This window comes from Acomys minous (genome assembly GCF_964271855.1).
Source record: "Acomys minous genome assembly, chromosome: 19".
Classification (NCBI taxonomy): Eukaryota; Metazoa; Chordata; class Mammalia; order Rodentia; family Muridae; genus Acomys; species Acomys minous.
In genome coordinates this window covers 58,071,128-58,086,891 of record NC_140499.1, presented here as the reverse complement: position 1 = coordinate 58,086,891, position 15,764 = coordinate 58,071,128, and the positions used below count along the sequence as shown (strand labels likewise).

Sequence of the window (15,764 nt, the reverse complement as noted above, 5' to 3'; positions counted from 1 at the left end):
CTCCATTGACTGTTATGCTCAGACAGGGGCAGTTTTGCTTGAAGAGAGGTTATGTATACATAATTCAGGAGCGCTTCTGCCTTGCAAGGGAGGCAGGGGACAGTGGCAGAGGTGGACAGCCAGCCCAGGGGGGTTAGAGAGGAGAAGCATGGGCAGAGATGGGGAACACTGAAGATCTTTTGAAGCTCACCAGCTCTGCTCCCGGGTTTATGTCTGTGGGTGCATGCTCCGGCTCATCAGCCTTGCATTTTGATTTGGCCGTTTCCTTGTCAGTGTGTCAGTAAGCACTGTGTGCTCTTTGTCACCACTTGATAGTTACTGACGTCAGTTTGAATGGTGGCTTAGTTTTAAAAAATCGATTCTTTGCGGATTTCATACATGGATATAATGTATTTGGACCACATCTACCTCCCACTCCACATCCCATACCCTCCTTGGAAGTTCTTATTGGTTTTTGTTGTGATGGCTTACTCCAATAAATGATAGCCAGTGAAAGGTTGTAGAGGGTCGAGGAAGTAATGGAATGTGTGTGTGCATGTCTGTGTGTGTGTGTGTGTGCACATGTGTGTACATTGTATGCGCATGTGTGCATAGATGTGTGCATGTACGCCTGTGTGTGTGCATGTGTGTATGCGTACATGTGTGTGTGAATGTGTGTTTAATATGGACAACATTTTTTTATTCTGGTATATTGGGGAATGACTTAATCTGGACATTTGAACACAGCCTGTCCTCATCTGTGAGCTGTGTGTGGTGGTACAGACCTATAATCCCAGTCCTCATGAAGCTGAAGCAGGCGAGGGACAGGCTTGAGGACAGGCTGGGCTCCATAGCGATTTCAGGCCACCCCAAGAAATGCAACATTTCTACCAGTCAGTCAACACACGCAGAGCTCTGCAACTATCACTGCCTGATTTAAATAAAATCTCCAAACAAAATTAAGTATCATATAGTCAAAATCTGGCTTCGTGAGAAGTACCTGTACTAAGTGCCTCCGTGAGTTTTCTGCTAGCTACAACCACACCATCTTCATGTTTATTGTCTGAGAAGCTTTTAGCAAATATTCTGTTCCTGGTCGTTCTCTCAAACAGGTGGAAAGACGCAGGGCTAAGGTGCCATTTTGTCTCCTCACCCTTGGTTAAAACCCAACAGAATAGTGGCTGGGAATCCCAGGGCCACTCACTGGGGCAGCTGCCCCCCATTTCCACGCCATAGAACCTTTGGTTAAACCAACAGGGGTCTCCCTCCGTTTGACATATTTAAAAGAAAAGTCTTAGCTTCGGCTGAGAACAGGCATTTTCAGTGTCGTGCATGGTCAACTCTTTCTACTGGTGAGATTTGATAAAGAGCTTTATTAGCTCGGATCCAGCGTTCCATTTTTAAATACTTCAAACAAAGAGTAGAGGCGTGTATATCAATTTAAGTCATGACATATGGTTGGTTTGAGTTGCAAGCAGGCATTGGGTCCGTGCAGTCTGTAGAAACACTGAGGCCATCGATGCTGAGAATGGCCAGTGATCCAAGGGAGGGTCCATGAGCCCTGTGCAGTGCGAGTTGCTGGAGGCCTCACCAGGCTGGGAAAAGCAGAGTTCACGGCAGAGCTACGGGATAGGTTCCCTTGATGTCACTGTTGCCTTTCCCTCCCCAGACAGGAACGTGACTTTCTCCCACTGTTGTCATGTGATCATGTGGTGTCTGCTGTGGTACGGTCCTTGCTCTTTTTCTGGGTGCTGCCTTACTTCCATTATATCCTGTGGGTGGCTGCCTGTGACTGCCTTCCCCGGTTATCCCCTGTCCCTGAGGTGTGGGGGCAACTGGATTACCTGTGATTCTGAGTTCCAGTTGGGCTATGTTCAGACAGCAGTGGGGGCATGCTTCTGTCCCTCTTGTCACCCCGATCACCAAGGCGTCTCAGTTCAGAGAGCCGTTATGAGAAAGGATGTCTTTATTTTCCGCCCACACCATCCATCCTGCCTATTTAAGGTTCAGACACAGGTCTCCAAGGAGTCTGAACACACCCGTCTCCTTCCCTGTTCTCCCCTTCCTTCTGCGCCTTTGTTCTTGTTGCTTTCAAGAAACAGCTTATGAAAGTAGATGCCGCCACACCAGAGGTGACTGATGGGGTGAATCCGGCTCTTAGAAACGGCAGTGTGTGTGCCCACAAGGGTGGAAGGCATGAGGGAGAGACAGACCCTTGCACCCACCGAGCTGCACCAGGAAGTTAAAGCACTCAAGACACGGCTTCATGTGGGGAGAGTGGCACATTTGTATGTCATACCTGCATAGTGATCGAAGTGATCACTTAGAATGGGTGGGGGTGGGGTAGGGTGGGGGGATTGAATGTTTCTCTCCCTGACTCAGGCTCCTTGCGGCTGATGGGCCGTTAGGACAAGCTTAGGCTTTCTTCACTGGAATCATCAGGAGATGTGGGCACGTGTTTTTTATCTTTTCCACGGGATCCTTAATCACAGCTTGTTTTCCTTTTTGACTCCTCTTTCTCAGGAGCTGGATCAGGAAGAAGCACACATTCTGGTTTCTTAAAGGTTGTGGTTGCTCAGCTGGGACCTTAGGCTTCTGGGAAATTGGCTCCGGCTTCGGGCCCTTGATTGGTCCGTCCTTGTTGAAATGACTGGTGAGGTGGTTCTTTTTAGAACAGGCAGCCACTAAACAGACCCATCCTGGCCCACAAAGCCCACTAATGTGCTTAGCTGTGTCTGAAACACGATTGGATTTTCTCTTCCCTGGGTTCATGTTAATGTGGGGATGCTTTCAGCCACCAGCCAACCTGTGCAGGGCGGCTGGGGTGGGGCACATGGCTCCCCACTGAGCTGTTAGGTACCATTTCCCATCCTGGTCATGGAGAACAGAAGGCGCCGTGGAGGGATTTGCCACCTTCACTTACAGCTTACTATGAGTCAGAGTTTTCGGGATCGTAAGACAAAACTGCTGAGGCAGTCCTTGCTCTGGTAGCACATATGCTGAGGGGAGAAGATTAGAAATATTTGTGATGCGAGAATAATAATGCTTCCGCGTACACATGGAGGAGGGAGAGGGGGCACTCTCTGCCTTGGAGCAAGCAGCTGGAAAGCCTCCCCACAGGATGTGGTGTTTCCACGGTAAGGAGCTGTCAGGCGGAGAAGGGGGAAGGTTCACTCCAGGGAGGCTGCAGTGGGTTTAAAGGAGTGATGGTAAAGAGGGGAATGAGACGAGGAGGGTTGTGGAGAGGGCTAGAAATACACTGAAGAGAACAGTTCTGTCAGACGGAAGACGCTCTTGGCATGCTCTTAAGCAAGGCAGTGGATAGCCGGTGGCCATGCGCAGGGCGGCCTGCGGCTGGGGAGAAGATGAGTCTGGCCCTGCTCATGGCTGCCTTATACTATCATTTCTGGTAGTGGTGCTAGGGCGCTGCGGAGACATTGAACGCCAGCTCTTTGTCGTTCCAGGTACCTGATCCCCTGCAATCACATGATGCTGAGTCAAAGGTGGGCTGTGAAGGAGAGAGACTGTTACTCCGTGTCCGCCGCCAAGCTGCTTGCCTTGACCCCTGTGTGTTGTGCCAGTGGCATCACTCTGACACTCGGGAACCAAGAAAGGGATTATATCCTCTGGTCAAAGTGTACGCCTGATGGCTCAGGTGGGAATGTGTTAGGAATAACCTTTAAATATGATGCCATGTCCACCTGCCCTGGCATGATGTGTCTCTTTGGGTAGACAGAATGGTTGGAGCCCTTTTCTGCACCATAAGGAATTAGAGCTCATGAATGCACCTGTCTTCACTTAGTCTTTTTTTTATTTTTTTAACATATTTTTATTTTTACAAGTCCTTTCTAGCGGTATCTTCAGAGTCCAAATATGAAAACATATACTAACATGTCTTCTAAAACCAAATGGGCTATAGGTATTGGGTCTATAGCCAAGACAGACCTGCTTTCTAATTTCCAAATTTCCAAATTGAGATTAAGCGTGATTTTCCATACTTTCCAGCTACTCCCTCTGAGCAATCACATCTAAGGATGTGCGCAAAGCAGCGCTGCCATTTGCAGATGACGGAGCCGACTCAGGGAGAAGGGTCAACTTGTTCAAGGTTGTGCAACAGGCAGCTTTTCTGACTGCCGTCTCCCGTGTTGTTCTACATCCAGCCCCTGGAGTTGCAACAGACATGTGCCCCAGTGGGTGGATGACGTAGCCAGCTGGCAGAGTTGCTGCGCCACAGTTACCAGCTAGGATTCTGACCTTGGCTTTACCACCTTTTAGGGAAAAATTCTTAATCATTCCAAGCTTCTGCCCCCCCCCACCACCACCCCCTTTTGTGAAATAGTACCAGCCTCAAAGGACTGCTCCAAATATATGTGAGCTCAGGCACACAGAGCTCAGAAGCCTTGCCCGGAACATAGCCACTGCTCAGGAAACATTCCTAGGAGTAGTTTCATGTCTTTTTATTTGAAGGGTATTAAGAAAAGTGACGCTAACCTTCTAACAGCAGAATGGTAAACAATGTGTCTATTTTACTGGGCTACATAGATATATTCCTAAAGGCTCAAGCTTGACCCAGCCTGGTCTGGTAGAAAGTCCATTATGAAAGGGCACAGAGCTCACAAAGATGTGGCATGGAGTGTGGAGAGGGTCCAGAACAGGCCAGCGCTTGCGTCATCCATGGTCCTGCCGCAGCTAGGGTGGAGGTTCTTCCATGTGTGAGCAAGTGAGGAAGACAGCATCTGCCATGAAGGATCATTAACGTCCATGTCAGTACTCTAGATATTTAAGAAATGGTAGAAAGCCTGCTCTCCTCTACCAAGTCAGTCTTTTATAAAAATGTCCTTTGCTGGGAAATTACAAACCAAGAGCAGTTTTCACAACTATTTCAGAATGATGATGGAACTTATAACTTTATGTCAGTTGCCTTTGAGCACGTGACACCTTCTCAGGTCCAGATGACTGCTTTGGTTTGACTGTGACTTGACTTCAGGAGACCATTTGCTATGTGTCAACATCCTCGTTATTGCCAACAAGGTGGAATGAGCTAATTTGCTGTTTCTAGAAACCCAAGATTTTTCTGCCTGAAAACCTGGCCCTCAAACTCATGAGTCATCAGCCTTCCCCTTTATTATCAAAATTAAAATTAAAATACTTTTAAGTCATTATTCACTGCGGCAGGCCCCACACTGGGACATCACCTGTCATCTCTGCATCTCATTAGCTCTCGTTTCTCTAATGACTAATTTAGAGGGAAGTCGGGGTTCCCTCCTTCTGGGTTCTTTGACTTGTTAGTGGGTGAATTTAGGAATGGACTCAGAAGGAAACCTAAAGACAATTTTATTAACATTTGACAGAGAAACACCAGGGCAGGCAAGCTGTAAGTCTTGGCAGTTTTCAGGAAGAGAGAGATGGGGAAGAGGAAGAGGGAGGCTGTGCCTCATGTCTTTCCAGTTAGGGTCCGGAAGGCAAATAGATTCCGCGGTAGGTGAGCCCCGTCTATGTGGAGGACAAGCAGGGCATGGCACAAGGGGGTGAGTGGAGGCCAGGGTCCTTAGAGAAAGAGTAAGGGAGCCCAGAGTAGGAGGGAAGGTGAGCCTAGGTTTTTAGCCAAAAGAAAAAAAAGAGGGGGGGGGCAGAAAAGAAGAAGGAAAAGTGAATTTTCTAAACAATTCAGAGAAGCTGGGAGGCTCCGTGGCAGAGGCTCTGTAAGAGGTTGTACAAGGGAGGGGCTTCTGGGAAGGCTCAATGCGTTGTCTCTGTAAGAGGGTAGGTATTTCTCCTCTCCTCAGCACATCTTCAGACGAATTAGCTTTCCTGCCGCGGTGGACTCAAGGCTGGTGATTGACAGGCCCAACTAGATTAACTCTCAGGGGAGAAAGCATACTATGTAAAGTTCTGGTCTCTGAAGCAGATCAGAAGGCCATGTCTCTACCTGGGACCTGAGGCATTTAGATGCTTTGACCAGGAGTCCTGACCCTTCTAGTGTTGCCAGGAAATGGGAGGTGGGCTCCAAAGCTGACCATGATAGAGGAGACCATCCTGACGGGCCTCTAAGGCTGTCTAGTCACCTCACGGCATCACCCAGGGGTTTCCTGTTGGCTATAGGCAGCACCTAGCCATTTGGTTCTGTCTCTCCTGTGAGGTTGGAGTTTCTGTCACTGTCTTTCCTTCTTAATGCAGCTTTTATTATTCAGAAATAATTTAGCCAGCCATCACTAGACTAAGCTGGTCCCAGGTCCCTGGGTGCACCCATCCCCACCTTCCTTCCTGATGCTATCTGTTCCTGCACAGGGCCTGAGGAGCAGCTGCTGCCAGAAGCACCCTGCCCACCTGCCCCACCTGCCCCGCCTGCCCCACCTGCTCCACCTGCCCCACCTGCCCCATCTGCCCCGGCAGCCTGCATTGTGGAGTACGGGAAGGCCCTGGACATCAGCTACCTGCAGTATCTGTGGGAGGCCCACGCCAACATCCTCCACTGCATGAGGGACTGCAGGGTGTGGTCAGCTCTCTATGATGGGGACTCGCCTGACCCCGAGACCTTTCTTCAGAACCTGCCAGAGGAGAGCCGAGAAAACTCAGCCCACCCAGAGGCCAGGCTCCCACAGCAGCGTACCAGGACACCAGGGCAGACAAAGGCCAAGAGCCAGTCGGAGCTGGAATGGGATGACAGCTACGACACTGGCATCTCGTCAGGGGCTGACGTGGGCTCCCCTGGGCCTTATGATGATGCAGAGACCCCAGCCCCACCAGCACCTGTTGATCCTCCCAAACACATCCAAGAGATGAAGAGGAATGCCATCCTCCTCTTCAAGGGGTCCTACATTGAAGAGTCAGACTTCCAGGATGATGTGATGGTTTACAGGCTGTGTGCTGAGAAGGACTCTGAGGATACCAGGGAGCCACAGGGGGACACCACAGACCCACCAGCTGAGTCCCAGCCTGAAGCCCAGAGTGCCCCCGTAAGCAATGGACCTCTCTTGAGCCTCGATCATGAGGCGGAGTCACAACCCAGCAGGGAGAGTTCAGACCTGTGTCCGAACACATTGTCAGAAGCCGAGCCAGAGAATGAACCTGACAGAGCCTTGGAATCGGACTCAGAGTTGGCAGCCCCCACGTTGGAGGCAGAACCCCAGTCAGACCTGGCAGCTGTCAACTCGGAGAGTGAAGATTTCATTGCACAGTACAACCAAATCATTCAAGAGCTGGATTCTGGCACTGAGGGCTTGATGGACCAGAGCATCCCCGGGTCTGACTCCTTGCTTCTTACACACCAGGAAGAAAGGAGTGAAGGATGCAAGCAAGAGGAGGAGGAGGAGAAGGAGGAGGAAGAGGAGGACTTCGACTCCCTCATGGCAGAAACTCCTGCTGTGGAGACTGGGCCGTCCCCATTTGGTGTTAGAGACGACATGGCCTTAAAGAGTCGCCATCCTGTGAGGACTCAGAGCACCCCGTTCACAGGTGACAGCCTCAGGTGGCTTTGTGGTTGCAGCTTTTGAGGGTGCTTGTGCTATGGCAAGAGGGAAGTGGGGAAGCAGAAGGTAAGGCGTGCCCATTTACCTAACAGGGGTGACATGTCTCGGTGTGTGTATCAGACGGCATGCTCCATGATGGTGAGACATTTGTTTTGTGTTCTGTTCCCAGTGGCCGAGCAATGGCATCATGCTTGGAAACACTTTCAGGATGATAGTTGGGTGAGAGGGCCATTGACACTAGTTGGGCTTTTGCTCCTAAGGAAAGCCTCGACACCTCAAAATAAGATTAGATCCACATACACTGACTGCTTTCCCAAGTGCACGGGTTCCATGCTAATGCCGCCAGCGACAGGGAGAATCTGAGTAAGAGGCAAATGGCTGGGCTAGGATATACAATGAGTGGTCAGCCAAGACTGTATGGTAGAAAACGCCAGTAACTATTAAGCAGAAAAGTCTACATTCAAAAATAGTAGCACAGGGGAATTCCCACAGATAAGAATTCAGTGGACTAAGGGAAGGCTGGAGTGGAAAGCCTGGGTGGTATCTGATAGCAAATAGAGGTACTGGAAAAAGCCAGTGACCAAAGGGACAGACAGTGGCCTTGGAGTCACACTCTGAGTATACCCTGACTTTAGCTACTTAACCAGGTCTGGGGCTTTGGTATCCTTGTACCTGCAGAGCCCCAGTGAGGGCTGATTGAGGTAGAAGGCTGGGCACTGCTCTTGTTCTCACTGGAGGCCCCTCAGACTCAGTTGAGAATTCTCCTTCCCAGACAGTGGGGCGTACCTTGGTCAGGAAGGACACTGTCCCCACCTTCCGGGATCCCCTTGGACAGATGGAGGAAAAAAAAAAAGATTGCATTCTGGCCCAGTCAAGGAGGTCTGCTGTGATTTCAAGGGGGCTTCCCATTCCTCACCCCCAATGTTTATTCATTTATTTACTGATGCCTGAAGATGTATTTAAACAGGGAGAAAGCTTTTAATTCCACAATTATCAGGCTTGAGCTTCTAGCTGAGATAACATTTCAGTGTGAACAAATTTTAATTAAAATTCAACCAGTCAGTCAATCATAAGTTAAAAGGATTAGATCATCTTAGGTTTCCCAGTCGATGGGGGAAGGGATGGAGTTGGGGGAGCTGAGTGAGAGAAAGAGGCCGAAGTAAGCGGTTATCCTCTTGGCACACCCGGCAGGCAGAAGCCCCAGTGTCTTGCAACCATTTTGTTGGCATCAGAACTGAGTCTTGAGTAATGAAGGCTGCCTGCCGTTTAGGGTGCCAGCTTTCTGACAAAATTGTTCCATCTCTGGGAAATATGTAAATTGAGGGAAGAAATAGCTTCCCTTGGGGGAAAGCATAGGAAACAATGCTTTATCACTAACATCGGTTATGTATGCGTCACCAGCTGCGAGCTAATGAAATGCAAGTTCCTTGGTACACATAGGCCACCATGACGAAAGCCTTGCCTTTTCCCTTACTCTTTCTAGAACGTGCACACAGTGTCAGGAAATACATCTTTCTGTGCATGAGTCCTGTGGTTTCTCAACTCCCAGGTATGGGCTGAGGCGCTAGCCCACCTTCCCTCCCTCCACGGACTCATCAGGGATCAGCAGCAGAAAGTAATTCCGCTGAGGGGAATTTGCTTCCTAGAAAAGTCATAGTATTCCATATCTGTAATTTCATGTACTCATGAATCCAACAATTTTTTTTATTGAACCTGTAATATTTGCTAACTCTATGCATAGGATCTAGAGACACATAATAGACACTCATTCACAGAGACACCAGCAAAGAACTTGGTTCTTAGTGATAAGCGGCGTCCGCCATTGTGTCTCAGGTTGGAGGGGCGAGCCTGGTGGAGGGAGGAGGAAATGTCACACAACAGGGGGCCTCATGGTGAGGGGGCCCCATGGTGAGTCGGAGAGCCAAGCAGCATTGTGTGACTTTTCCTGGGGACACATGGTTAAATGCCTGTTACCCCTAGCCAGGGCGCTAAGGACAGACTAAAGAAACAAACCTAAGTCTCGAGTGTTGAGCAGTAGAGTTTGTCAGGACTCCTCCCATAAGCGTGTATGAGGGTTACTTACACCAGCATGGGGGAGTCAAAGGAAGCTGCATCCGCGGGAAGCCCACCCCAGCACAGGCGGTGAGTCACATAAGTGGCATTCCTGGAGGTCCCTGCAGAAAGGACCGTCATTCATGTATGTGTGTGTGTGTGTACATACATGTGTGTGTGTGTGTGTGTGTGTGTGTGTGTGTGTGTGTATCTTTGAGATGAGGCCTTAGGAGTCTTGCAGGCTCATTAATTTTCTGAGCCTCGTAACTTTAGCTGCCTTCTAAGTCTTAGGAGCCTCCTCCTCCCCCCAGAAGGAAATGGCTACACCCTGAGCTGACAGTGTCCAGCAGAGCTACTGCTAGTGAAGAGTATGCATCTCACAGGCAAAGACGTGGGAGAGGAAGCTCAGGAGTAGATGGTGTCTGCTTATGGGGGGTGTCTCTGGGCCAAGGTAAAGAAGGGGACCTTGTACCCCGACCTGAGCATTAACGTTGGAGTGTGGCCCGACAGGATCTGAAGAAGCCAGGCTTGATAGTGTTGTGGGGTTGGAGAGGTGGCAGGAGGAACAAGGGGGAGACGTATTTATTATATCAGAATGTGGGCGGTGCCACTGCTGACGTGGCCGTTCTGCTCCTAGAGCCATGTCCACGGGTGTATTCATACTTCTGTGCAACACACACACATCCATCCATCCATCTGTACATGTATATGTACACATACATGTCCACACTCACAGTCACACACACACACACACACACACACACACACACACACACACAAACACACACACACCTGGGAATCAAGATAATATGCTGGCTAACAGCCTTACCAACAGGTAGTCCAAATTAATTCTGACTCCATTATTTACAAGTTGTGTGTACTTAGCATTCTGCCTTATCTTTAAATGGGATAAATAATTAACATACTTCCTAGGTTGATTTTGCCAAGTGAGTCAGTACAGGAAAAGTACCTAGAATTCTGTCTTCTGTATAGAAGTGCTTAATAAATGTTTTCAACAATAATTCAGATATCACATATATATATACATATATGTATGTATATATATTTCTGTAATATACTACAATTTGTTACAAAGGTTTCTTTCCAGGAGGTGGCTTGTTTTTCACTTTATACCTTTATACTGTTTTAAAGGTGTGTGTGTGTGTGTGTGTGTGTGTGTGTGTGTGTGTGTGTGTGTGTGTGTTTATATGTATACAATGCTAATCTCTCTTAGGAAGACTATTGCTTGATTCCCAACAGGATATGCAAGCCTCTCTAAGGCAGAGATACAGAGGTGGAGGTGAGGGTGCATATTTAGATGTTTCCAAGGTTGGATTTATGAACCGAGCTGAGCTACAGAATCGATGACAACTTTGTTTTCAGAATTGAGAACAGACTGAATACAGACCAGAGGCTGAGCATTAAAGGAAAGGAAGTGAACGGGAGTGGGTAGCAGTGAGGCTGTAGTCTTTCTGAAGATTTAAATCGTCTCTGGGTGTTCTGTCAATCACCTTTGTAGGCGTGCAATACAATGTCTGAGGTCCTCGGCTCTATTTTCTCTCACCGTTTCAGAGGATTCAGTCCTCGCCCCCGTTGCCTTGGGTCCTGTGGTAGGTAGCACAGCACGGTGGGGAGTGTGTGAGCCAGGAGCCCATCTCATGGTATAATGGGAGCAAAAAGGCACAAGGAAAATGAGGTTCCTCCTCAGGGGCATGCCTTTCCTTCATGAGGCTCCGTTCCCTAACGTTCATGCCATGAGGAGACCAAGCCTTTTCAATAGACGCACGGGCCTTCGGCAGACAGTCATGGTCTAACTAATAGGCAAGGAACTTATTGTCCTCCCAGGAGTAGAGGGGAAAAGATTCAGCCTCCACTCCTAACACGGCCTGTGGCTTTCTGAGAGTATCTCTGTCTTCTGGTTTTCAGATGCTTACGGTTCCCCTGGCAACTGCTCTTTGCTAAGTAGCTTTCTTTGATGTGCTAGATGCCAGCTAAGAATAAAGTCCGAATTTAAAGAGTTTAATGTGTATATGTTTTATTGCCCACACCTGAGAATATACAGTTAGCATCGTTGGTGGATTATGACGGGAGTCTTCTGACTCTGACTCAGTGTACTGAGACACCGATGGCATAACCTTATTCTCCACCATGCATAGGACTTGAGCTTTTTCATGCCCCTGTAGTAGTGCTGATCCCTACCTGTCTACCCTAGTCACCAAAGACCAGCAGTACTCTTAGGTAGGATGGCTGGATGCAGACAAGAATATTCTGGGGTCGGGGAAAGTAAGTCAGAAGGTCATGTTAGGAACATGTTTTGCCAAAGGCTCCACCTACTTGATTATGACTTTACCAAGCACTTTTAATTTTTCATATGTAAGGAAATAGATAAGCAATCAGAGATATCAGTGGCTCGGGGTGGACTGAGGGTATGACAGACAGGCAGAGAAAATTGGTCCAGAGTAGAAGAGGGTAAGGAAAGCAATTTGGAAAGCCAGACTGCTGTGGTGACTTAAGAACCCCAGTGACATGTTGGGGGTCCTTAAAAGGACAATCACTAATCAGTTTCAGACTGAGATTTCAGTCTGTGGGGTCTCTGGCATGTTTGACAGACCCTCCCCGGTGTGTTTGCGAGTTTCCCCAGGGCTCACCAATCCCGTTAGCCTAGAACAGGGTGAAGAACTCTGCTACACTTCCCAGGAGGCTGTGGCACGTGAAGGGATAGACCCACCGGGGTCTACAGAGGTCCTGACAGAGGGTCACCGCACGGCCCACCTCCCCATGTCTGTGCTTGGTGTACTCATCTGTTGTCGTTTCTCAGAGGCCTTGCTTCCTTGTGAGGGACTTGCTGCTGGCAGACTTCCGCATAAAGCATCTCTGGGGAAGTGTGGTTGTGTTGGACTCACGCTAAGTAGTGGTGAAGTCCTCATAAGGCGTGTTTCTCAAGGGTTATCTATGAGTGTTATAAATATGCCCAGGTTTAGTGGCATCATCAACAGCTCTACTGGGGGAAATACAGAATTCTCATCGATCTTGCTTAATGGAACACTTTTATGGCAAAAATTTAAAACATCTTCAAGCAATGTTATTAATTCCAGATTTATTATATTTTGTTTTCCTTGCCCTCAGTAAACTAACACATAAACCATATTAACTTGCGATCAACCTGAAGCTAGAACAGCTTCTTTTTGTATGCGTATAATATGTATATATGCATATATATGTGTATATAGTATGTATATATATATTCATAACCTGCTTTTGTAATCGTAGGGCTTTGTATTTTGATACCTCTGTGTCACACTGGGCCACATTTCCTGAGCCTGACCCCTTCTTTCTCCCTGGTCTGAAATAGAAGACGCAGGTACTGAGTGGTCAGCTCTCCTCCGTCCAGCCTCTTCATCCGCGCATTCTCTCTTTCCCATCCTTCCACGTTATGACGTTATAACACTGACCGGGGCAGAGCCTCTCTCAGGTGTGTGTACAGGAAGAAAGTGCCTGGTCACATGTTGCTGGTTGGTAAACATTGCTCAAACATGTTTGGTATTCTCTACAGACACGAAGGCTTGTTGCTATGACACTTTAGGTGGCCTCTGACATCTGCGTGCAGTTCGCAGCACCAAGACACAATGAACTGCACATTGTGAACACTGGCAGAACAGAGCAGAAAAGCAATTTTTCATCTTTTAAAAATAGTTTTCTGAGCCTCTCAAAGCTCTTTATGGCTTTCAAAGTATTACAGGTGGCTGTGGGGGGGTCAGGATGTCAGCTCTCATGGAGAAGCAGATGTGTGTCATCTCTGACCACAGCCTGGGCCCAGAGTGGTTTGTGACTGTGGCCCCAGGGCCTTCGCAGCTCTCAGGAGACTGATCCCACGTGCTCAGTGGTCCCTGACTCTGTGTCCCGCCCTCCCATAGGTCCGTTCATCAGTGTGGTCCTGTCAAAGCTGGAGAACATGCTGGAGAATTCCCTGCACGTCAACTTGCTCCTTATTGGCATCATCACCCAGCTGGCCAGCTACCCGCAGCCACTGCTGCGCTCCTTCCTCCTCAACACCAACATGGTCTTCCAGCCTAGCGTCCGCTCCCTCTACCAGGTACGTCATAGCCACGCCTTTTCCTTCTCTCCTTCCCGCCCTCTCGTGACTGTTAGTTTTCAAAGTTCCTGAGCCCCAGTCAACTCACTTCCCTTCCCTGCTCTATGAAGCTGGCTGGATAGATTATTCTAGACAAACTGGGAAGCTTCATTTAGCTTGATGTTTTGAGAGTCCCTTACCAGGAACACAGCAGTTAAAAAACGAGCAAACGTCCAGCACCATAACAATCCCCGTAATGAGGGCTGGACCCAAAAGATGCATTGATAACTGGGAGCAGAATTGCACCGTGGAGCAATAGCATCCACGTTCATGTGGTTTTTTGACAGGTCCTTGCATCAGTGAAAAACAAGATCGAGCAGTTCGCTTCTGTGGAGAGAGACTTCCCAGGCCTCCTCATCCAAGCCCAGCAGTACCTGCTCTTCAGAGTGGACATGTCTGACGTGACCCCTGCAGCACCTACCAAAGGTCAGCCAGCTTTGTCCACCGCGCCTGTGGAGAAAGCCCACTCCCAGCCCCCCACATGCTGGTTTGTGTTGGCAGGTGTTCTTGGCATCTAGACCCTGCAAGCATCAAAGAATATTTTTGTTTGTGTCCGTCTTAGAACAACCTTTTCCTAGTGTTCTTAAATCTGAAGGAAGGGCTTCCAGGCCTATACTGGCCTGTGCCCTCCATGGAGGATCTGGCTGGCTATCCACTTCCCTAGCTGGGGTGGTTTGGGGAAGACGTGTGAGATGTGCTGATGTGTGGGATGTTGTCAAACTCCAATAAAGCATGGCACCTGTGGACCACAGAGAGGCGCTCTGTGGACTTCTGGAACCACCTTTTGGCCATCCCTGCCCTGCAGATGGCATCTCTTCTCTTTATTATATTTTTAGAGCATCTTGCACCAAAAAACTAAATGTGCTTTAGGACTTTAGGAGGAGGACAGTGTCTGTTAGGATGAGAAGTGACACTTACTCTCGGCAGCTCCTGCTTCACTCAGCTATAGGGGACAGAGAGGGTGGGTGGCAGGGAAGGGTGGAGGCGGCTAGCTGAGATAGTCTTAGGCCCGGGGAGCAAGGCTGCTTGGCCTCACTTCTGGTTAGAGAAATCAGATGGCCATTGCCTCCTGTCTCTTGAGCTGTGACGTAGGCCCTGGTGACGACAAATAACCAAATGTCCAAAATTGCTCAGGGTTACCTCAGTACAGTTGCCCAGGTGTGGGACAAGCCTTCAAGGAGGTGGGTGAACACTGGGGAAGACATGGGCTAAGGGCTAAGGCAGCGGCCAGAAACAAGGCTGGGAACGAGAGGCAGAGGCACAACTCGGAGAGAAATCTACACCCACCTTTAAAAGAAGCTGAAAGAGCCCCGAACTCCATGAAGCTACTGGGTCCCGACTGTGTGTCTGCGGTTTGATCTTGGCCATATCGCTTTATTGGGTCTTATGTCCCTCAGTCCTGTGGAGGTAAGGCTAGGTGTGAAACGCAGGGCCTCCAGCACGTGATGCCCACACTCTACCACTCTCAACAGTCTCCACCCCTCTCTTGATTTTTAAAGGCAGGATTAGTTCCTCTCTCAGGAACCCTCTGGCCACAGCAAGAACTCTGGTTGTGGTAGGCTACTGGGCTACTATGAGGCAGATTTTAAAAGAGAGTTGGGCTAGGTACCCCTGGTAAAATGATGGTTCAGGGTTTAGCTTGTTAGACCTCGGAAAGAGAAGGCAAGGCCACTGTGGGAGGGAAAGGCTTCTCTGTGGGATGGTCAGTGGGTCTCCAGAGTCTGTGCTGTGCCGTGTGCCCAGCCCTGCTGCCAGGAGAGGAGCAGACAGCGTTTCTCCTGCCCGGCTTCTGAAATCCTCTGGTAGTTCGGAATACCTTGCGCAGCAGCTTTTCAGACCCAGGGCACCGTTCCAGAACATAGCGCGGGCCGTGATGTTGATTGGCATGCCTTTCTCCCGGCCTTTCCCTTTGGGTGCTGCGCATGCTTGTTGGGCCCTTTTCATCACTCAGGTACCTGAGGCCAGAGCTGCTCTACCACTCAGTCTCTGTATTCCCTTCACTTCCTGTTGTCCCTTCAGAAAAGCCAACCGCCTTGTGGATGCATCCAACGGCAGCAGTTAAAACCACTGCTGCCCTCAGAGCAGGAGAATGATGACTTTCGATGCTGGTTTTTCAGTCAAGATCATTGGCT

At 49.1% G+C, this 15,764-nt stretch overlaps 1 protein-coding gene across 6 annotated transcripts in view; it reads left to right on the top strand.

Moving 5' to 3' along the window:
* The window catches only part of FHIP1A (FHF complex subunit HOOK interacting protein 1A), a 231,522-nt gene that overhangs the window by 206,158 nt on the left and 9,600 nt on the right, over nt 1-15,764 (top strand). For all 6 annotated transcript variants that reach the window (XM_084768557.1, XM_084768558.1, XM_084768554.1 and 3 more), the window contains 4 exons: nt 3,444-3,634; nt 6,268-7,434; nt 13,415-13,593; nt 13,920-14,058. In XM_084768557.1, the coding sequence (XP_084624683.1) occupies nt 3,444-3,634; nt 6,268-7,434; nt 13,415-13,593; nt 13,920-14,058 (1,676 nt within the window). The remainder of the gene's footprint in view (nt 1-3,443; nt 3,635-6,267; nt 7,435-13,414; nt 13,594-13,919; nt 14,059-15,764) is intronic.